This window comes from Trachemys scripta, chromosome 13 (assembly GCF_013100865.1).
Source record: "Trachemys scripta elegans isolate TJP31775 chromosome 13, CAS_Tse_1.0, whole genome shotgun sequence".
NCBI classification, from domain to species: Eukaryota; Metazoa; Chordata; order Testudines; family Emydidae; genus Trachemys; species Trachemys scripta.
In genome coordinates, this window is record NC_048310.1 from 21,723,602 (window position 1) to 21,748,009 (window position 24,408).

The window sequence follows — 24,408 nt, forward strand, 5'->3', positions numbered from 1 at the left end:
TTAGTGCTTTTAGAAATTTGTAGACAAAATGGGAGTCTCTCTGGCATTCTCCTGTATTTCTGCTATTTTTGAATGAGAGTTCTCGTTTCCCCTTTTCCCTCACTCCCTCCCCCAAAAAGTTCAAAAACAAACAAAAAACCTCAAACAAACCAAAACCTGCACTTAGAGGTTGACTTGATCTTGACATGTCTAACATGACCTTTTCTACAAGTACATGACCACTTCAACGAAGAAAGTTTTGACCAAATAGAGAATATCAAGGCAATGGTAAATTTGGTTACCCTTTTCTCAGTCACAAGACCATGATCACAGGTAACCTGGAAAGCAGATGTTGGGACTGCAAGGAAGCCCAAGGTTAATATTTGTTATCTATCAGAAAATGAAGGAATTCAAGACTGTTTGGAGAGAATAAAATGAATGTAACAACTTCAGATCTATGGACAACAGGTAATTATCTGGGTCACTTTTAGGCATATGTGACAGGTTGCTAATTCAGCCCTCTGTCATGCCTGCTCCCATTTAGGGGAATAAATTAGAGCTGGCTGGAGATAACCTGGCCCTAATTGGGGAAGCAGAGAGAGCTGTTGCCTAATTAACCTGGGGCTGTATAAAAGCCTCAAGGGAAGGAAGCCAAGGGGGGAGCAGAAAGAAAGGGAAAAGACAGCGAGTGGAAGCAGGGAGGTAGCTCTTCCCTCCTCCAGATGGTGAAACATCAACTGTAGATGGTGAAGCAGTGGTGGCAACAAGCCTGTGAATAAACTGCACCAGTAGTTACTACCCAGGATCTCAGAGTGACTTTGTGGATCTAGCAGAGGCAGGAGCCAGGGGGGTTCTGCCATGCTCGGCTATAGCATACTAATTGAAAAGTGACTAGCGTAAGACTGCATGAAAGTCTCTGGTCATCTTTGCTTCCACAAATAATCCAGAGTAAATAGAAAAACATTCTTCTGAAGGCAAAGGAGATGATATTCAAAAATTTTGGAACTTCTGAATAGCCTGGAAAATTGCAAAACATTTCTTTGCAATGGAGGACAGAGATGATGAGCTAAAAAAAAAAAAAAAAAAGTGGTGTGATTCTCTTGCATCTCAATTAGATATGTGAAAATTACTTTCTGTGCCCATCTGTTTTGAGTTTTGGTGGCCAGAATATCAAGAAAGATGTTAGACATCTCCTAATGGGGAAAGGCTACTGGGTTAGAGTCACATTTTCTTTGGTGGGCACTGAATTCTGGTTCTCCACTCAGGGAGACTGTACTGTAGAAGTATAGTACTTTTCAATCCAGAGATCTGAAAGAAATGAAGAATGTGAAGGTTGATAATCATAAGCCTAATATCTGAACCTGGATTGTTGAATTCTGATATTCTGGTTGCTATGAGGCAAGATCCTCTCAAACTATGAGGAGTTTCCAAGTGCCTTTATACAGATCCCTCAATTGTCCCATTGGGGAGGGAGAGATAGCTCAGTGGTTTGAGCACTGGCCTGCTAAACCCAGGGTTGTGAGTTCAATCCTTGAGGGGGCCACTTGGGGATCTGGGGCAAAATCAGTACTTGGTCCTCCTAGTGAAGGCAGGGGGCTGGACTCGATGACCTTTCAAGGTCCCTTCCAGTTCTAGGAGATGGGATAGCTCCCTTAATTTAATTTAATTTAAAAGGCACTTGAGAAAGTCAATCTAGATGGAAGTCAGTTCCAATTTATCTGGCCAGTGCATTACTGACGAAGGTTTATTGGGAAAAGCAAGTCACACTGCAGCAAGTATCAGATACTTAAAAGATTTTTAAGAAGACTTTTGATATCGAGATTTTAGTCATGACAGCATCCCCCTGGAAGAGACTATATTATTCTTGGAAGCCAGCAAATGCCAAATAAAAATCTCTTATAAGAACATTCTCTGTCTTTCATGACTCCAGAACCATTAAAGCAGAAAGAGAATGTTTTTGGAACTGTTCACTGTGATTAAAAAGGAAGAGACTATTTTCAGAGTAGAAGTAGAGTAAAAGAAAAGCAAGGATATTCATCCCATTTTACTGGTATAGTTGACAAGACACTTTACCAATTAATCTTTACTTGTCTTAATGAAGCCACAAATTATCTTCTTGAGTATATGAAAATACAGCTTTGCAATCCTTTATTTTCAAAGGTGTGCTTTTGAGAATGCATAGGATTCTGACTGTCAAACTACTTGATATCCAAATGACTGATTTTTTTTCCCTGTTAAAATAAAGTGTGGAGACAACCACTGAAGCCCAGGTGCAAGCCAGGAGATCAAAGGACAAGCTTTTGTATGAGCACTAGCAACCAGGCTCAGCATAGACCACTATGAAAATGTTGTAATACATAAATGGCTAAGAAGACTGTTTTAAAAAACAGGGGGAAAGACTTCAACTTTAAGACAGTAAGAATAAGTACACTATAAAAAGTTGCCCAGCAGTGAAACAAAAGGGACAAAAGGGAAGAAAAGTACCTCCTGGCCCCATATTGTGACTCTACCAAAGAGCTTCCATAGCTTGAGTCAGCTTCACTGAGAATGAGGCAGCTTTTATCTGAGTTACTAATCCACACCAGACCAAATTCAGAGCCAGTTGCCTCCTGTAGAAAATCTGGCATAACCTAGAAATGAGTATTTAGAGTGGTGCATGATCCACACACAAAGTGGCATATAGCCAAGAATTGGCAAATGAAACTTTTAGTGGCATTCTTAAGCTGCACTCTCATTTTAGTAACGTAACTAAATTAAACGTTTATCCATGAGTTCTTATATAGACTCAACTATGAAATACCACTGGCTGGAGACATATTCTTTAAAAACAATGTTAAAGCAAAGACCCCAAAAAATTTTAAATGACAAACTCAAAAAGGAATGTACTTACCTAACACAACATGGCTGCCAGAACTAAAATTTTTTTTCCATTGCTCTACAGCATATTTGAAATGAAATTCAATTTCTCTGTGTGCTTTCAAGCAGAATATGGAACTACTCACCACTGCCTAATGATGAAACATAAGAGTTATGAGTTTTTCCAGAAGTATATTACACAAATGAAATCTGATTACCAATTATTACTCTAGCTGAAACAAAGTCTTCTTGTTCTACTGGTACATTGCATACCTCCTGGGCTCATATGTGACAGGGGTACCCACAAAATCTTCTATTTAGAAATAACTCTGCTTTATAACTTTAACTTCAATCATTCTTTAGTTTAACATTTTTAGGTAAACAGACTTTTTGTTTATTAAAATAAATATGATGTTTTTCTTATTTAAAGTCAATCCTCTGATATAAAAATGATCAGAACTCTATTTAAACATTTTTGAGAAGAAATGGGCTGTCTTACCAACTAAAATGTCTGATGTTTTTTGAGTGCATGGGTAACCCAAAAATAGTTTCTACAGAAGATTTCAACTTTCTGTGGACTTAGTCCTCCATTCTGATTAAAGTTAGAAAAAAAACCCTCTCAAATTATCAAAAGTATTCAAAAATTGCATCCTGTGCATGTACAGGATTTTCTGCTACTAATATTTTAACAATTTTCCAGATATATTAACGCTCATGGGGTGCATCACATAATGAAATAAATGCTACTATTTTTATCTGCAATTTTTTATTACACATTCAGATTTTTTCCTTTCAAACTCTACTCAGCCAAAAGGAGAACACTGGTACTTTTTGATACCTCAAAGCACAGATGTGTAGCATGTCAAGTAATTTTCTATCTAGGCACTAATTAAACAAATGACTGTAATAGGGCCAGCTGCCAGAGGCCAAATGATTGAATCAGGAAAATGGATCTCTTTAAATAGCAAGTTTTTAATAATTGAAATAATCAATTTTTAAAGAGGGTCCTCTTGAATTAGTATTCCACTTCAACCTGTACTACAAAATTCTGTTTCAACATTTTTGTTAACAATATTCCACTTAAAATATTTTTCAACTAATTTGGCACACATGGCTTAAAACACTTACTAACAGTCGAACGTAAACTAAGCTGGCAAAAATGTAAGAACGATTAACTGAAAAGTCACCTATTTGAAATGTCCTATCTCAACTACATAAAGCATAAAAGCTACTTTATACCTCCCAATTTTACAAAGATAGAGCTTAATGATTACGTGATTAAGATTCTCGAGTAGACTACTGTTGCCACACTGTTTTGTCTCAAATGCAGAGGTTATTTTCAAATGTAATAAGACCCGTGAAGCCACGCAATGACAGGTGGACTGCACTGGCTTAGGGGATATGATTTTTGACTGATACCTGAGAATTCTGGCTGAGTGACTGTCAAGCTGAAACCTTAAACAAGGGTTTTAATGTTCTTGGGGAATGAGACAAACCAATGCTACTTGGCTGGAAATATGAAGATAAAAATGTTTTGCTGGAGCTCAGAAAGGAATGCTATATCTGATTAAGTGTTCTTTGTGCTTTTGCTATTTTTAGTCATCTTTTGAAATAGAAACTATGTGCATACTGTAAATGAAATTACATACAAAAACTCACTTGGAAAAGAGTGTTGAGATGTAAAAGTCAAACACTCAAAAGTGAAGATGTGGCAAAATTAAGGTTGCCTGTGTAAGGGAACCAGGTTTGTTGGAGCCACGTGGGGGCTATAAGGATAACTTTGGACTTTTCCAGTCTGATCTTGTGAAGCACCCGCGCTAGGAGAGGGGTGGGAGGAAAGGCATATAGGAGGGGAGCGTCTCATTTTATAAGAAAGGCATCGCCTAATGAGTAAAGGCCCAGCCCTGCTCTGGAGCAAAACTGCGGACATTCAGCATTCTGTGCAGTTGCAAAAAGGTCTACTGTTGGTAACCCCCAATGCTTAGATTTTAAGGTCAGAAGGGACCTAGTCTGACCTCCTGCACAACGCAGGCCACAGAATCTCACCCACCCACTCCTATAACAAACTCCTAACCTATGTCTGAGTTATTGAAGTCCTCAAATCATGGTTTAAAGACCTCAAGGTGCAGAGAATCCTCCCGCAAGTGACCCGTTCCCCACGCTGCAGAGGAAGGCAAAAAACCTCCAGGGCCTCTGCCAATCTGCCCTGGAGGAAAATTCCTTCCCGACCCCAAATACGACGATCAGTTAAACCCTGAGCATGTGGGCAAAACTCACCAGCCAGCACCCAGGAAAGAATTCTCTGTCGTAACTCAGATCCCACCCCATCTAACATCCGATCACAGACCATTGGGCAAATTTACCTGCTAATAATCAAAGATCAATTAATTGCCAAAATTAGGCTATCCCATCATACCATCCCTTCCATAAACTTATCAAGCCTAGTCTTGACGCCAGATATGTCTTTTGCCCCCACTATTCCCCTTGGAAGGCTGTTCCAGAACTTCACTCCTCTAATGGTTAGAGACCTTCATCTAATTTCAAGTCTAAACTTCTCATGTCCAGTTTATATCCATTTGTTCTTGTGTCCACACTGGTACTAAGCTTAAATAATTCTTCTCCCTTCCTAATATTTATCCCTGTGATATATTTGTAAAGAGCAATCATATCTGCCCTCAGCCTTCTTTTGGTTAGGGCTAAACAAACCAAGTCTTTGAGTCTCCTTTCATAAGACAGGTTTTCCATTCCTCGGATCATCCTAGTAGCCCTTCTCTGTACCTGTTCTAGTTTGAATTCATCCTTCTTAAACATGGGAGACCAGAACTGCACACAATATTCCAGATGAGGACTCACCAGTGCCTTGTATAATGGTACTAACACCTCCTTATCTTTACTGGAAATACCTCGCCTGATGCATCCCAAGGCCGCATTAGCTTTTTTAACGGCCATATCACATTGGCGGCTCATAGTCATCCTGTGATCAACCAAATACTCCGAGGTCTTTCTCCTCCTCTGTTACTTCCAACTGATGTGTCCCCAATTTATAACCAAAATTCTTGTTATTAATCCCTAAATGCATGACCTTGCACTTTTCACTATTAAATTTCATCCTATTACTATTACTCCAGTTTACAAGGTCATCTAGATCTTCCTATATGAATACATAGTGTAGCACACGTGTCCAGTTCCCACTCGTGGTCCTGAGAAAAATTCCTGCTTAGTGCATCTGCTGTGGTGTTTTGGCATCCAGGTAGGTATGATGCTGTGAGGTGGATCGTGTGTGTGATGCACCAGTGCCAGAACTGTATGGCTTCTATGCATAGGGAGTATGAGAGTGCTCCCCCCCTTATCTGTTTACATAAAAGATGCATGCCAAGTTGTCTGGGAGGACTTATATGGTCTTGCCTTTGGTGATAGGTAAGAAGTGGGAGTACAAATTGTGAACGGCTAATAGTTGTAAAATATTCATGTGCAGAAGGGACTCAACAGCCCTGGATAAAATGTGAGTTCAGATGTGTTACCCAACCTATGAATAGCGTGTCTGATATGATGGTCATTGTTGGGGGATTCTGTACAAAAGGCACCCCATGCAGATGTTGTCTGGTTGTGTCCACCAGAGTTGGGAGTATTTTATCTTGTTTGGCATTGTGCGGTGTTTGTTTATATTGTGTCTGTGCAGGATAAAGGTTGTCCGGAGCAAGGATTGTAGATACCGTATGTGTAGTCTTGCATGTTTGATGACGAAAGTGATGGCAGCTATATGGCGCAACAGTTGCAGACAAGTCCTGGCAGTTACCTGCAGACTGTTTAGTGTTGTGGAGATCAGATTGGTTAAAGTTAAGAATTGTTGTGGTAGAGAGGGCGTCGCCTCAGAAGAATTGAGGTAGGCTCCAATTAATTCTAGTTCTTGCACTGGTGGTAGTGTTGTGATGGACTGCCAGATTGGTTAAAAAGGAGTTAAACAATCTCCAAATGGTTGGGAGATGATCCGCGGTTCTAACACTGAAAGATGTGGGGGGGGATCTCAGACTCTCGACCAAAGTCTCAAATTTGCTGTTTAGATGTTGGTTGTTGAGACATAGCAGATGGCGGTGGGAGGTGTCGCCTCCTTGGAAATCTCTGTTTTCAGCCCTGTTGTTCATATTGTCTGCGGGGCTGTGTATAAGAAGTGAACCGGAATCTCTGCGGGTTATAGTATTTACCCTGTCTTTTCTTGGTCCCAGATATATAGATGCCTAGGGATCTCAGTGTCGCCCTCAATTCCTTGAGCATGTGAAGGGACTTGTCTGTTTTGGCTGCAGAGAGTTTTGGTCCTTCAAATGGCAGATCTTCAAGCATCAATTGCACCTCTCTGAGAAATCCAGAAAGGTAAAACCAAGAAGCCCTTCGCATCATTTCCGCAGTGGTTACGGACCTGGTTGCCGTGTCTGCAGAATCCAGGGCGGTCCGTAATGCAGTCCTGGTAATGAGATGCCTTTCTGAAAGAATGGACTTCAATTGTTCTTTTTTCTCTTCAGGAATAAATTCTGAGAGTTTGGAGTAGTTACTGTGGTCATACTTGGCGAGTAATGCTTCGTAATCCTGAGGTGTAGAGTGGCAGAGTATACCTTATGGCCAAAAAGATAGAGTCTCTTCCAATCCCTGTCATATGGTGTATTTTTGGGGTGTTATCTGCCCCGTTCACTGACCGTATCCACCACCAAAGAATTTGGCATTGGGTGCAAGAAGAGGAACTCTGTTTCCTTCCTTCCTATTTTTTTAATCAGACCTCTTGCAAGTAGGTGGGATTGTTGCTGGTGTCTGCCAGATTGACTTAACTGGTTCCATAATCACATCACTCATGGGAAGAGTGATTTTGGACGAGGCCAATGTCTGTAAAATGTCTAGGAGTTTATGCTATGCTTCCTGGACTTCTTTCAGTGAAACCACCAGTGAGCTCAGAACTCTATTATAAAGGTCCTGAAACTGTTTGGAATCATCTCCCGTATTGGGAGGTGGTGGCATGATGGGGTCATCGGGGAAAGATGAGAAGAAGTGGGTTGCTGGTGTCGTCTCCTGGTCAGAGAATTCTTCCTCCTCTTCAGCCCCCTATTCTGTAGGTTCGAATAGTCCTGGTACCGAAGATGAAGGTGAATGATGTGTGCTCACTTTGGGTGGGCTGGCAAGTTTGGGGGGGAAAGGGAGGGAACATGGGGGGGGGCATGCCAACCACGGGCTCCAATATGGCCACTGTGTTGGAAAGGAAATCAGTGGCATCCATGGACGCCCATACCAGTGATGATCCTGAGGTTCAGCAGAGTATCTTCTGTGCAGGGGATCTGATCTGATGAGAGTATGAACGGGGGAAGAATGTTGTGGAGAGCATATTTCCCCTTCATCACTTGAGAATGGGGGAAACTGATCGAGGCAGAGTGATGAGATGGCTTAGTACCAAGCGTGCTGGAGTAATGTCGGTACCGAGAATAGGAGACTACGGCATCGAGATGATAACGAGATCTTTTTGACACAGGAATTGCTGCCATGTTGGTGGCATCAGTACCATTGAAGTCACAGTGGTCAGTACCAACTATTGCAGCATGATTGTCGGTGCGGTGAGTGCACCAAGTGAGTGGTGCCAGCACTAGGTGACGCCATCATCTGCGGAAGTGCTGATAGCATGGGGTTTCCGTTTCCTCTTATTGCCTGTATCACAGCTAGCCCGCTTGGGGTCTTTTGCTCTCCTGGTACCCACGGTACCTGAAGGTCCCACAACTTTGGACACAGAAAAGGCGGTACCAATGGGGTTTACCCATTTGAGAAATGCTATTTCTTGGCTGATTCCCGGGATGGAGAAGTGGTGACTTACTTTTATTTTTGCCACCTTCTTAGCGAGGTGGTCCTGAGTCTGATCCGTGGAAGCAGGACCCCTGTCAGAGGTTGCCATGGGTGACTTCTGTCCTGAAGGTGTCCTTGCTTTGGGCTTAGAGGCCGGACAGAGAGAGACTTCTCCCTGAGAAGGATTTTGAATTGTAGGTCTCTTGCTTTCCTGGTCCGGACTTTTAGGTTGTGACAGTGCAAGCACTTTTGAGGAACGTGTCTCTTGCCGAGGCAGCAAACACACTGAGTGTCCGTCTGAGACAGGTATTGAAAGTCTGCAGGTGAGCTAGCATTTAAAGCCCAGGGAACCGGCCATTCCCCTCAGAGGAGGGTTTCCTCCCCAAGAGGGAAAACTAAAATTTCTCCTCTAACTGATACCAACTGGAAAGCTATCTTCTAATCTAAGGGGAAAGATTTCCCTCCCCCGCCCAAAAAGAAAATTAACGTGGAAGAATTAAACAACTAAGAAACTACGGCTAACTAGCGAAAACTTTGCTAATAGTAAAGGACACTGAGGCTAGGTCTACACTACCCGCCTGAATTGGCGGGTAGAAATCGACCTCTCTGGGATCGATTTATCGCGTCCCACCGGGACGCAACAATCGATCCCCGAATCGACGCTCTTACTCCACCAGCGGAGGTGGGAGTAAGCACCATCGACGGGAAACCGCTGAGGTCGATTTTTCCGCCGTCCCTACAGCGGGGTAAGTCAGCTGCGATACGTCGAATTCAGCTACGCTATTTGCGTAGGTGAATTTGCGTATCTTAAATCGACCCCCCCACCCCCCGTAGTGAAGACCTGCCCTGAGGTGCTGGCTAGCTTCTCTGACTCAAGCCAAAGACAATAGAGAAGGAACTGAGTGGGGGGTGGGCGTACAGCACCAGATAACCACCTGAAGTCACGTGAAAGGGGAACCACATATGAGAGACAACTGGACACGGCTACCACAAATCTCCAATTACGAGCACAGGGGTGCACGAACACCTGAAGTGGAGCACCCACAGTGACATCACTCGAAGACCTCACTAGTACCAAGTACAGCAGAACAGTTACCTCCCATGTCATACATACAACACTCCCATTAATACACTCCAGAATTATATTAGCCTTTTTCATAACTGCATCGCATCATTGACTCGTATTCAATTTGTGATCCATTATAAACCCCAGATTCTTTTCAGCAGAACTACTGTCTAGCCACTTATTCCCCATCTTGTAGTTGTGATTTTGATCTTTCCTGAAGTGTAGTACTTTGCATGTGTCTCTACTGAATGTCACCTTGTTAATTTCAGACCAATTCTCTAATTTATCAAGATGATTTTGAATTCTAACCCTGTCCTCCAAAGTGCCAACTGTTCCCAGCTTGGTGTCATCCACAAATTTTGAGAGCATATTCTCCATTCCATTATTCAAATCACTAATTAAGATACTGAATAGTACCTGAGCCAGGACATATCCCTATGGGACCCCACCAGTATGTCCCCCTAATTCGACAGTAACCCATTGATAACTACTCTGAGTGTGGTCTTTCAAACAGTTTTGCACCCACCTTATAGTAATTTCATCTAGACCACATTTCCCTAGCTTGCTTATGAAAATGTCATGTGGGACTGTGTCAAAAGCCTTACTAAAATGAAGATATATCCCTCTACTGCTTCCCCCTATCCACTAACCCTATCAAAGGAAGAAATTAGGTTGGTTTGGCATGATTTGTTCTTGACAAATTCATGTTAGCTATTCCTTATAACCCTGTTATACTCTACGTGCTAACAAAATATTTGCTTAAGAATTTGTACCAGTATCTTTCCAGGTATCAAAGTTAGGCTGACTGGTTGATAATTCCTCTTTGTTCAGCTTTTTAAAGATAGGCACTATGTTTGCTCTTCTCCAGTCCTCTCGGACCTCTACCATCTTCCGTAAATTCTTAAAGATAATCTCAGAACCGTGGGCAATTGTTTCAGCTATTTCCTTAAGGACCCTAGGATGCATTTCATCAAGCCCTGCTGACTAGAATACCTTTTTACTTATCTAAATATTTCCTTCCCTCTTGTCATTAACATCAATTGTATCCGGTCGTGGCAGGTAAACAAACCGGCCTGGCCTGCCAGGGTGCTATCCTGGCAAGCCACGTGCCAAAGGTTGCCAATCCCTGGTGAAAAATTAAAATAGGCATGTATAAATTGCAATTTTCAGAGATTTAACTTAGCCAAATTTTTTGTGTGGACTCTCACTGAAATGGCTGTAAGAACTGAACATGGGCAAAACAGAACCAAACACTTTCTCCGAATCATTCTTGGAAACAACTTTTGCTAAAACTTACCGCCATAACAAAAGTGTCAACCTCAGTGAGATCGACCATGGAAAATTGCATCCTGAATGGCTTATAACTTTGCCAAACTTTTGCAACTGAAAACATGATATTATGTGAGTGTTAGGAAACCTCAACTGTACTACATAAATGGCTAAAAAAGGTCTTTGGAAAGTTTGAGCAAAGGAACTGAGAAGAGAACATCATTTCTCTCCCAAAGTGAAAAACTCATTCCAGAAGTCCAAACTCTTCCTCTCTGCTCAGAAGCCAAGACAATATTACTATGGCTTATTGTACCTTGCTACTTAAAACACATTCCACATCAGTACATACATTATAGATTAATAGTTAAATATCTGTAATACTTACCTTATAGACCATTTCTGTTTCATCTACAGAATTAGTGAAAATCAGGGTCTTTTGAGCTTTACTGGGAGTAAAATCCAGTATCTGGAGTAATACAGAGATTCTCTCACAGTTCAAGCAAAGTTGCACCACCTTATAGAAGTGACAAAAGGTCAATTAGAACAAAGAAGCCTCATAACATACTATCATTTTGTTATATATCTGTTCGTTCTCAGAGCATTTTGTGCATGTATATATTGCACTAGTACTACCTGAAACAAAAAACATAAATCAATACTAGTTATGAAGCTGCACCTATCTAATCCTAGATGCTGTACTAGAGTTGTTGTAAATAAGATGGTTTAGCTGGTGGCAATATTGCCATGACAAATACATAATATGTGGTACACACAGCCAGCACCCACCCACATACATGAAGGCAATATGCATGTGATAAATTGATTTATCATGCACCTTTGACCACCGTACCTGCCCTTCTATTAATTTACCTCCGAAATTCATGCCAATAAAATCTTTGTATCGTAACTATTTATGTAACTATACAGATAATGCATTCTTTTACACACAATTAAGGCATATCTATACTATATACAATAGTTGCTCGATATCCTCAAAATGTTCATAACTACAAATGGTAAACAACAACACCTCAGCTCATCCCAATTTTTGCAACAGTGCACAGGCTGTACAAACATTTCTATTCACATACAGAAGGTGCACTTAGAATGCATTATGGTTTTGGAGGTACAGGTCTGTCTCATCTTACGCAGGGGTTCCATTCCGCGGTTAGCGCATAAAGCGAAAAGCATAAAGCGCATATAGCCAAAACCCCATTGAGTTCAATGGCGGGCAAAATCGCCTGCACTACAGGTATAGTATTAAAACTGTTGTTTATCTTTTTTTTTTGTTTTTGCCGACCGTGTAAAGTTGAAATCGCGCATGTTAAATGCACATAAGATGTGACAGACCTGTATTACTAATTCAAGTGACATTTCCTATATTTAAAATCAATGGAATTAGTAATGCATCTAAACCTAGAATGCACTTTAAGTATGCCAACTCCTTCCCTGAAATGAAACCAAATATGGGACAGAACTGCACCTTGCATAACACAACAATATGCAGTGACAGTCAGCAGAGGCTGTGGAGCTGGAGTCTCCTCAGTATAAAAGAGGGAGCTACTAGCAGACATTCTCTGCAAGGAGCCCTCAACTTTAAAATTCACGTTTTCCTTGATCCAAAAAAATCCCAGGTTTGCTGACCTTCAGGGAACCCTGCAATGCCCATCTTTTCATCCAGGTTTTGGGGAACAGGGTATGGATAACTGCTGGTATTTGTAAATATTAGGGCTGTCAAGCGATTAAAAAAATTAATCACGATTAATCGCGCTGTTAAACAATAGAATACCATTTATTTTAAATATTTTTGAACGTATACTACATTTTCAAATATATTAATTTCAATATAGGGGGAGGGATAGCTCAGTGGTTTGAGCACTGGCCTGCTAAACCTAGGGTTGTGAGTTCAATCCTTGAGGGGGCCACTTAGGGAACTGGGGCAAAATCAGTACTTGGTCCTGCTAGTGAAGGCAGGGGGCAGGACTTGACCTTTCAAGGTCCCTTCCCGTTCTAGGAGATAGGATATCTTTATTTATTTATTTATCATAATTACATCACAGAATACAAAGTGTACAATGCTCAATTTATATTTATTTTTTAATACAAATATTTGCACAGTAAAAAAAAACAAAAGAAATAGTATTTTTCAATTCACCAAATACAAGTACTGTAGTGCAATCTCTTTATCATGAAAGTTGAACTTGTAATCGTAGCATTATATACAAAAAACCTGCATTCAAAAATAAAACATGTAAAATTTTAAGAGTCTTCAAGTCCACTCAGTCCTACTTCTTGTTCATCCAATCGCTCAGACAAACAAGTCTGATTACATTTGCAAGAGCGAATGCTGCCTGCTTCTTGTTTACAATATCACCTGAAAGTGAGAACAGGTGTTCTCATAACACTGTTGTAGCTAGCATCTCAAGATATTTACGTGCCACATGTGCTAAAGATTCATATGTCCCTTCATGCTTCAACCACCATTCTAGGGGACGTGCATCCAGGCTGATGAAGGGTTCTGCTCGATAATAATCCAAAGCAGTGCAGACTGACGCGTGTTCATTTTCATTATCTGAGTCAGATGCCACCAACAGAAGGCTGATTTTCTTTTTTGGTGGTTCAAGTTCTGTAGTTTCCGCATCAGAGTGTTGCTCTTTTAAGACTTCCTCATCCCTCTCAGATTTTGAAAGCACTTCAGATTCTTAAACCTTGGGTCGAGTGCTGTAGCTATTTTTAGAAATCTCACATTGGTACCTTCTTTGCGTTTGTCAAATCTGCAGTGAAAGTGTTCTTAAAATGAAAAACGTGCCGAGTCATCATCTGAGACTGCTATAACATGAAATGTATGGCAAAATGCGGGTAAAACAGAGCAGGGGACATACAATTCTCCCCCAAGGAGTAACGTCACAAATTTAATTAAAAAAAAAAAAAAAAAAAAGTGTTAAACGAGTGTCATCAGCATGGAAGCATGTCCTCTGGAATAGTGCCCAAAGCATGAAGGGGCATATGAACGTTTAGCATATTTGACACGTAAATACCTTGCAATGCCGGCTATAAAAGTGCCATGCGAACACCTGTTCTCACTTTCTGGTGACATTGTAAACAAGAAGAGGGAAGCGTTATCTCCTGTAAATGTAAACAAACTTGTTTGTCTTAGCGATTGGCAGAAGAAGAAGTAGGACTGAGTAGACTTGTAGGATCTAAAGATTTAATTGTTTTTGAGTGCAGTTACGTAAAAGATCTGCATTTGTAAGTTACACTTTCAAGACAAAGATTGCACAACAGTACTTATATGAGGCGAATTGAAAAATACTATTTATCGTTTTTACAGTGCAAATATTTGTAATAAAAAATATACACAGATTTAAATTACAATATATATGAAAATGTAGAAAAACATCCAAAATATTTAGTAAATTTAAATTGGTATTCTCTTGTTTAACTGTATGGTTAAAACTGCGATTAATCGCGATTAATTTTTTTAATCGCGATTAATTTTTTTTAGTTAATCGTGTGAGTTAACCACAATTAATTGACAGCCCTAGTAAATATCTTGAAATACTGTTTGATTTAATGTCACTGCTGGTTATTTGTGTTGGGGGAAGCTGACTGTATTTTTAAAATTATGTTAAGGGTGTCTAGCGCTCTGGATAGGCATTTCCTCCCCCATGTGTCATATCTAAATAAATAAAACAGAACACTGAAGAAAAGTTAGAAAATAGGAAGTGAATATTACATACAACTGAAAGTGCAAGGGGAATTTAGGCTAGAACAGGAGTGGCCAACCTGTGGCTCTGGAGCCACATGTGGCTGTTCAGAAGTTAATATGCAGCTCTTTGTATAGGCACCGACTTTGGGGCTGGGGCTACAGGTGCCAACTTTCCAATGTGCCGGGGGCTGCTCACTGCTCAACTTCTGGCTCTGCCACAAACCCTGCCCCCACTCCACCCCTTCCCGCCTCCTCCCGAGCCTGCAGTGCCCTTGCTTCTCCCCCATCCCCGCCCCAGAGCCTCCTGCACACCATGAAACAGATGACCAGGAAGTGCGGGGAGGGAGGTGCGAGGAGGGAGGGGGAGGCACTGATCAGCAGGGCTGCCGGTGGGTGGGAGGCACTGGGAGTAGGGTGGGGGAGCTGATAGTGGGCTACTGACATAACTGTGGCTCTTTGGCAATATACATTGGTAAATTCTGGCTCCTTCTCAGGCTCAGGGTGGCCACCCCTGGGCTAGCAGAATAAAGTTACCCTAACTGAAACTTATAAGTCATAAATAATAATGAAAGACCTTATCTGTAGCGCGTAGCCCCTACAAAGCATAGCTGTAGAAATTTTCAGCAATCCATCTACAGACTTTGTACTATTAAAATCTCAAATTAAACACTGAACATACACATTTTTGCATATATTCTGAAGTTTTCTTCTGTTACCATTTCAGAAATAAGCTTCCCTTGTTATCTTTTCTACATCCTACTATGGTAAAACTATAGAATGTTTTCTTATTTTTGATCAAATAAAATAGATACATGTGCGCACATAACTTGTCAATGTAATGCAAACTGCAACTAAATATAAATTAAAGAATCCCACTAAACAACTTCAACTTGGAAGAATAGCATAATCTCTGGGTTTTTACCTGTTGCACATTTCCATATATGGAAGCTTCTTCCATAGCTGTTATCACAATGTAAGGATCATTCATGAATTCTTTTGTTAAATGTTCTATATGTTTACTCCAATGACTTCCAACAGCAACAATCTGATGTGGTGCCGATTCCCGCTCTTCAATAGTAATTGTTTTCTTGTAATACTCTAATATAGTAAATATCTATAAAACAGGAGTATGAATTTCTTTTTGGCAAATTTTCTTTTGTTCCGTTCTATGACCAGAAAAAGTCAGTGGAAGTAGCATTGATCCAGCAAGAAAGCAAAAGAATTGCTATTCATATATAAGCACCCATACACCTCTTCCCTGTTAGATACTTCCAAAGAAGAGCTATTTTTTATAGTACAAATACTGGGTCAAGCAGCATCTTGAAACAGAGGGGAAAGTGGATATTTAGTATGTGAGAAGAGAGTAAAAAGACAAAATATTACCAGGGAATAATTCTGCCTGGTAATAAGTCCCTCTTCTCTCAGCCTATAAACAGGAATAGGGCTTGTTTACACAATGCTTTAGTCCACACCAAAGGGATGTAAATTCTAGTGCGCAACTAGCATGTCCTGCATTAACTGTCCCATGTGGACCCTGCTGGCATACACAAAAAGTTTCCTAGTGTGTGTTGAGACTACATTAGCACTCACTAGGGGGGACTTTTAGTGTACACCAGCAGGGTCCACATGAAACAGTTAGTGTGCAACACACTAGTGAGCACTCGAATTTACACTCCTCTGGTGCAGACTAATGCACTGTGTACACAAGCCCATAATCAATACAGGTAGCTTACGGTTTGCTGCATCTGTTAAGTGGAAGGCTTACTTTGGTGAGCCACTTGGAGAATCTTGTTAGAAAAAAGGCATCCTTTGATATTACAGGATAAACTATTACTAACACACAAAAATCTGTGGGGAGAGATGAATCCACCCCTTGCAAGTCTCTAGTGCACATGTATTAGCCTGTGAAGTTCATAAAGCTAAGACACCTCTATAATTGGATAACGCCTTACAAACTTTTGGCTGCAGACAACCAGCCTGCTCACATACCTATAGATTACAGTTTAAGTCAAATGGCAATGAAAGTTTTAGGGCCTGTTTTATCTTTGTTGCATCCATCCAAAAATACAACTGCACTTTCTAAAAACCTCTCATATGAATCAGGACAAAAGCAAGTGCTTATTTAATATCCAATTAATGGAAAAAAATTCCTAAGAGAAAACGTACTCCATTCAGAGCACAATAGAGGAAGAACAAGGATTGACTAAAATACTAACAAGTATGCATGCTTAAAAATGTCTAATTTACGGGGGTGGGGGGGGGGTGATACTAGTGTTTAAGAACAGGTTGTTACTGAAAATTTAAAAATTACAATTCTACATGAAAAACTTACCTACTTTTGTTACCGGTACACATTAGCATAACTGAAAGATTAAAGAAAAACATTTCTCTCCAATTTATCTGTATATCTGAAAGCTCTTTATAGATAGCCAGCTTCAACATTTCCCCTCAAGTTTATATGGGTCTTTCACAATGAAAAAAGGCAGAGAAAAAGATCTTTAAAATGCAAGTGTCATGAAAGTTGGCAAGAGGTTCAGAGACGTGAAATTATTCCAAATTCATTTGATGAAACTGATTAGACTTCAAGTTGGTGTCCCTTTAAAATTTAAGCAATACTTCTCCCAAGGACTCAAAAGAATAGCTTATCCAAACTTAAGACAAATCCCACTGAAGAAGCAACCGTCAATAAAAGGTCTGCTTCAAAAAGGACAAAAATGATAGCTTCAAAAATGGGAAAGAAGCAGTGTGGCTCTGCTAAACAGCCTATCCTTGAGACACCTTCTCAAACCCTGTTAATAAAAAAGGAATTGCTTATTGAAGAAAAATCTTCATGTCATCTCCCCAGGATCACCAGATAGTGTTTAGCAACAGTGGTAAGTATCTATACCATGGTAGGAATCTGGGTCTCTGATGGTCTCCAGAAGTTATAAAGAGCTGTCCAGGGCAGCATCTCATAGGGCCCGCCTTAGATGAAGAACAAAAAAAGACTATAAGAGGGTGCCTTCAGAGAAAGCTACTGAGAAGAGGATGACCCTGACAGAAGGAACTATTGGCGTCTGGGGAACGTGGAGGCCAGGACAGAGTGGCAAGTGATACTCCAGAAGGATGTGAAAAACCCAAAGACATGGGTCAGCAAACATAGAAGTTCTAGTAGGGAGATAGTTAATAGTGGACAAGTACAAGTAATTAGCAAGGTGGAGGGAGCCACCCGGAGGCTAGACAAGAGAGTGCATATGCAATATCACAGTGGTGAAGTAAGGGGAGCTTGTGGCATGCTGCTACCACAGGAAAACAACCCGCACAGGAGACAAAACAGGCCAGTGCTGAACCAACCTGGAATTTGAGACAGGAAGAAAGCATGTCCATATAATTCAGTGCTTTTTTAGGGAGCAGGGACAGCTTGGGACCCTTCACTTTCACTTGACTAAACTTTGACGTTTAAACTGGTGCAGAGACATTCAATACAATTCACTATATGAAACACTTATAATGCTACAGTGTAAAAAAGAGGTGAAATTCCCCAAGTGTTATCACTCCCAATTTCCATCAAGACCATGATGCCTTGAGTAGAAAAAAATGCTTCTGAGTAGCCAAGGTTTGTCAACATTTTATTAGAATAATAAAGATACTCAGGGAAAAAGTCTATCCTCCACTCTGGCAGTACAGAACAATAATGTAGCCCTGGTGACATCTCAGAATCAGGAAAATACAAGGGTGGCATACCTTTTTTCCCCACCACATATTGTGGCAATATCTTTTTTGATATGAGGTATCGAATACTGCACACAATATTCTGAGGCCATACCGGGCATTATAAACTTTTAATATTCTCCATCCACTTCTCTATGGAAATAACACTTTCTTTGCTTTCTTCAACTGCATTCAATTGACTGAGCTGTCAACAATGATGCCCAAGTCAGTCAACTGCCAGCAGTGGCAGTTTGAATAGAAAATAAGGGAAAGTTCATGTCCAACAGACAGTACTTCGGAAGACCAGAAAGTTCTAACCTGTCCCACATTAAGATCCAAACCAAAAGTGGAAATTATGTGATGGTATTTTTTAAAGGACAAACTTATGAAGTCTAAAAATATATAGAACAATTTTAATAGTAGGCAAAGGCAATCCCAATTGTCTTTGATACATAGAATCCACTAAGGATACCTTGCTTGCACATCTGTAATTAGGTACCAAAAAAGTCTATGTGCAGAAAACTCAAGAATTGGCTAAGATGCGCTTAAAGGTATTTTCTTTCTTGAATCTCTCTACCATCTTTCTGTCAGAGACCTTTTAAAGATACACTGCCTTCCACTTCCATTGAAAACTTCTGACTAAAGAAGCCTCAGTCACCGCAGGACCTAAGCAGGGAAATGACCTCCTGGCCTCATAGCACTTTCTGGTAACCTATCCTTAAAGAGAGATTAGCATCTGGGTACTACGAGAACTCCATAATTCCCTCAATAGAAAGATAGGAAGACAGGCTCACACCCCACAAGAGTCTCTTTCTGGAGATCCTGCTTTGTTGAGCAAGAACAATTGTCCAATATTGCCAGTTCCAAAGAAAAACTTTAAGGTTAAGTCCGCTCACAGGAAGTTAAAAAGGCTCCTCTGCCTGGAAAACACTTCCCCTCCTATAAAGAGCTGGAGAAAAAAAACCATGCACATTGACAGGGTACAAGGAAAGAATTAAGGAAAGAATTAAGCTAGAAGACTCTTGAGTTTTACACCGTTAAGTTCTTGATAGCTAGCTAGCCTTTGTCTACCCTTAGCCGACAGAAGAGGGGACTCATACTTTTTTGGAGGATACTGGAGTGGGAGAAAGTTGAGAGGTATAAGACGCAACAATTAAGTCCCCTGAAACTGGAATTCTGAAAGGGGGTAGAAAACAGGGACTCTTCTACATGTCCTTCAGAAAGCAAAAACATGTTTAGGTTTCCTAACTGAGATTTTGGACCTCCTTAATTTGGTATGTGGTAACGTCTGATTGAACTCATTTCTGCCTTGTATGCCATGAAGACTGAGGGGCCCGCCAGTCATAATCAAAGAAAAGACCTCAATGGAACAGTTACCGGAGAGGAATGTAGCAGGAATGAAAGTCATCTACTTAAGATGACATCATGCTAGTCCCATAAATTAGGTATTTCCTTTTCTACTCTTCAGAGTCAGTAGCCACCACACTGAAAAAGCAGCTGATCTTTGGAGAAGTGGAGGGTCTCCCATAACTCTTCTGAGAGTAGTGAGGAACAGCAAGAATAAGGTGGAAGGGAAAGAGAAGGGAGAGAGGTGTGAGGAGAAACCCACGTAAGCGTTTGCTTTATCTGAAAAAGAAACCCATTGTTCAAGATTGGTGGAGATTTAGCAGCAAAAGCAGTTTGGGTTTTGTTTCTTTCTTTTAAACCACGTAATATGTCTTCACATCCAGGGGCTGTCTTTTTTTAAATTCATGCCACACTTAGGCATTACATCACGGGCTTATAATTTTTCTTTTTATACAAATTTCATATTTATACACTGTCCTCCACCCCCTTTAAAGGCTTTTAAGTTGTATATTACTGAAGTAGTGTATTATCTGAATGTATACCATACTCACTTGTTTGCTAGCTTCAGAGAACAAGTTATCAACCTCATCAAAAACAAGATGACAGAGTCTAAGAAAGAATAAGCTATGGTGTTCAAGCAGTCTCAAAAGGCTGTGTGGTGTAGTTACAATCACTTCACCTATATTTTAGAAGAAAAGAGTTAACATTCATCTTTGATTTGTAATGTTTTCTATTTTCACAAATACTATATTAATACAATTAAAACATTACTGTAATCATAACATTGGGGCATTTTGTTTGAGATTAATAACAATTATTAATCTTTTCAAACCATTTTTATATAGTCCATGGTCTCAATCTTTGGCTCCAGGTCTGGCAGGACAAAATGGCTGAAAAATTATCCTAAAGAATCTTGCCCCCTGTTGAAGGGCAATTCTTGGGTGATGTAAAGCCACAATAGGTGACCCTATGCCACCCACTCCCTCTCCCCACCTCAGGTGCATGTCAGGAATGGAGTGATGGGAGGGATGTGGTGGGAATGCAACAACCAAAGTAACAGAGCAGTATGCCAGGAAAAAGAGTTATTTACATATATCCGTGCTGTTAGTGTTGAGACATGGATGCAGACACGTATTCCACTTAAGTGTGTCCAGTGAATCAAAGCAGGGAACTTTACTTAGCAGTACCCATCAAAGCAATGTTCATGCCCCCTGGCCTGAGTAGCCCCTCCATGACTATATACGGGGGTGGTGCCCCGACCCTCCTCACTACCTTCACATTGGAACCCAAGGCTGGAAATTCTGATGCAGAAGGGAGAAAGGGTGAATTGTGAAATACACATCTGCACCCACATCTCAAAAAACAGTAACAGTACCAGTAAGTAACTGTTTTTTCCTCTAAGTTGTTGCAGATGTGAATTCCACTCAGGTGAAACACAAGCAGTAGTGAGACTCTGAGCTCCACTTTCTATTTGAACAATATCTGCAGAACTGACTTCCCCAGATTTGCATCCAACCTAGATGCCATGGTCATCACATAATGTTTGGCAAACATATACATGGAAGATTATGTAGCAGCCTGCAAATGTCCAAAATTGAAATACTGCTGAAGAAAGCTATCAATGTTGCTTGAGCCCTTGTGGAATGAGCCCATAGTCTGTGGGGGAGTGGTTTGAGCCACTTCATAAGCCATGGTAACGCAGAAAGTAATCCATCTGGAAATCATGTCAGACACCATCTGACCTTTCATCTGATCCTTGTAAGAGACCAAAAGCCAAGGTAAGAAACCAAATGATATAGTTCTTTCCAGACAGAACACCAAGCACCCTCTCACATCCAACATATGAAGCTGCTGTTCAACTGCATTCAATCGTGGCTTAGGAAAGAATACAGGTAATAATTTGGTTAAGGTGAACCTGCGAAAGTACTTTGGATGAAAAAAAACAGTCACCTTTGTGACTGTTGTTCTTCGAGATGTGCTGCTCATATCCATTCCAATTAGGTGTGTGCGTGCGCCACGTGCACGAACGTTGGAGAAATTTTCTACCCTAGCAACACCCAGTGGGTCGGCTGTGGAGCCCCCTGGAGTGGCGCCTTCATAGCGCTGGATATATACCCCATCCGACCCAGTACCCCCTCAGTTCCTTCTTGCCGGCTACTCCGACAGTGGGGAAGGGGGGGCGGGTTTGGAATGGATATGAGCAACACAGCTCGAAGAACAACAGTCACAAAGGTGAGTAACCGTTTTTTCTTCAAGTGCTTGCTCATATCGATTCCAATTAGGTGACTACCAAGCCTTACCTAGGCGGTGGGGTCGGAATGAGACATCGCTGTGTGCAAAACCGCTGAACCGAATGCAGCATCGTCTCTGGACTGCTGTACCAGCGCATACTGAGCAGCGAAGGTGTGGACCGATGACCAAACTGCAGCTCTACAAATGTCCTGGATCAGGACTTGAGCCAGGAAGGCAGTCAAGGAGGCTTGGGCCCTCGTGGAGTGGGCGGTGAGGCGTGGCGCTGGGACACCAGCCAGGTCGTAGCAAGCACGAATGCAGGACGTGATCCAACTGGAGAGACGTTGGGAGGAGACCGGTAGGCCTTTCAGCCGGTCGGCTACTGCAACGAAGAATTGCGTCTTTCGAAATGGTTTCGTACGCTCAATATAGAAAGCAAGGGCCCTGCGCACGTCCAAGGAGTGCATACGCTGGTCTTGGCGCGTGGCGTGCGGCTTAGGATGGAAGACCGGGAGGAATATATCCTGGTTCACATGAAAAGCTGATACAACCTTGGGAAGGAAGGCAGGGTGGGGGCAAAGCTGCACCTTGTCTTCGTGGAAGACTGTGTACGGAGGCTCATATGTGAGGGCCTTGAGTTCAGAAACACGCTTGCTGAAGTGATGGCTACAAGGAAGACTGTCTTCCAAGATAGGTACAGGAGCGAGCAGGTAGCCAATGGCTCAAATGGGGGTACTGTGAGCTTGGAGAGAACCAGGTTAAGATCCCACGCCGGAACGGGTTGGTGTTGCTGTGGGTAAAGGCGGTCTAAGCCCTTGAGGAATCTGACAACCATCGGGTTAGAGAAGACCGAGGAAGCGTGTTCTCCTGGGTGGAACGCCGATATAGCGGCCAGGTGAATCCTGACTGAAGATATCGCCAAGCCCTGCTGTCTCAAGGACAGGAGATACTCGAGTATAAGAGGAATAGACGCCTACAAGGGGGCATGGCTTGCTGGTCGCACCAACAGGAGAACCGCTTCCACTTGGCTAAGTAAGTGGTCCGTGTAGAGGGCTTTCTACTTCCCATTAGAATCTGTTGCATGGGATGTGAGCATTGTAGCTCTGTTCGATTCAGCTATGGAGCATCCACGCTGTAAGGTGGAGCGATTGCAGGTTGGGGTGACACAATCAGCCGTGGTCCTGGGAGATCAAGTCTGGGCACAACGGAAGCGTGATCGGAGTTTGAACCGATAGCTCCAGAAGCGTGGTGTATCAGTGCTGTCTTGGCCAAGCTGGAGCGACTAGAATCACACGTGCCTGGTCTCTGCGTAGTTTGAACAGTACCCTGTGGACCAGTGGGAATGGAGGGAAAGCGTAGAACGGCTGGTCTTTCCACGTTAGAAGGAAAGCGTCCGACAGGGAGCCCAGAGATTGCCCTTGTAGGGAGCAGAACACATGGCACTTCCTGTTGGCTCGTGATGCGAACAGGTCTACCTGGGGAAATCCCCACCTCTGGAAGATGGAATAGATTATGTCCGGGCGAATCAACCACTCGGGCATCTGGAAGGATCTGCTGAGATGGTCCGCCAGAGTGTTCTGGACTCCAAGGAGGAACGATGCCATGAGATGTATCGAGTGGGCAATGCAGAAGTCCCACAGGCGAATGGCCTCTTGGCACAGGGTAGACGACCGGGATCCTCCTTGCTTGTTGATGTAGAACATGGCCATGGTGTTGTCTGTGAGGACTAACACGCAGCAGCCATGCAGGAGACCGAGAAATGCCTGACAGGCTAGGCGCCCCGCCATCAGCTCTCGAATATTGATGTGCAGAGCTAGTTGGGATGCGGTCCACAGGCCTTGGGTATGGTGCTCCCCAAGGGGAGCGCCCCCTAGAAATGAGGCGTCCGTGACCAGGTGCAGGGAGGGTTGTGGGGCGTGAAACGGCACTCCTGCATAAACCGCCTTGTGATCCAGCCACCAGGTGAGAGGTCAAGACCGAGTGCGGAATCGTGACCACCATGTTCAGGCTGTCCCAAGAAGGGCGGTACACCGAGGACACCCAGGCCTGAAGTTGACGAAGCCGAAGTCTGGCATGCCTGGTTACGCAAGTACAAGAGGTCATGTGACCCAACAGACCGAGGCACGTCCTTACAGTGGTAATCGGGAAGGCCTGGAGTCCGTGGATGATGTTCGCGATGGTGTGAAACAGAGTGCCTGGCAGAAGAGCTCGGGCGAGTGTGGAGTCTAAGACTGCCCCGATAAACTCTATTCTCTGGATCGGCTCCAGAGTGGACTTCTCTTTGTTGAGTAGAATGCCTAAGTCGTGGAATGTTTGTAGTATTATCTGTACGTGCGCCTGAACCTGCTCTCTGTGCGGCCGCAGACCAGCCAGTCATCTAGATACGGGAACACCTGTATCCTTTGTCGCCGAAGGTATGCTGCCACGACAGCCATACATTTGGTGA

The 24,408-nt window shown here is 42.2% G+C and overlaps 1 protein-coding gene across 2 annotated transcripts in view; it reads right to left on the reverse strand.

Annotated features, from left to right (window-relative positions):
- TDRD12 (tudor domain containing 12) overlaps positions 1–24,408 on the reverse strand; it is a 140,902-nt gene that overhangs the window by 67,633 nt on the left and 48,861 nt on the right. For both annotated transcript variants that reach the window (XM_034788478.1, XM_034788477.1), the window contains 4 exons: positions 20,282–20,409; positions 15,616–15,807; positions 11,370–11,498; positions 2,870–2,987 (listed from right to left, as the gene is read on the reverse strand). In XM_034788478.1, coding sequence (XP_034644369.1) covers positions 2,870–2,987; positions 11,370–11,498; positions 15,616–15,807; positions 20,282–20,409 — 567 coding nt within the window. The remainder of the gene's footprint in view (positions 1–2,869; positions 2,988–11,369; positions 11,499–15,615; positions 15,808–20,281; positions 20,410–24,408) is intronic.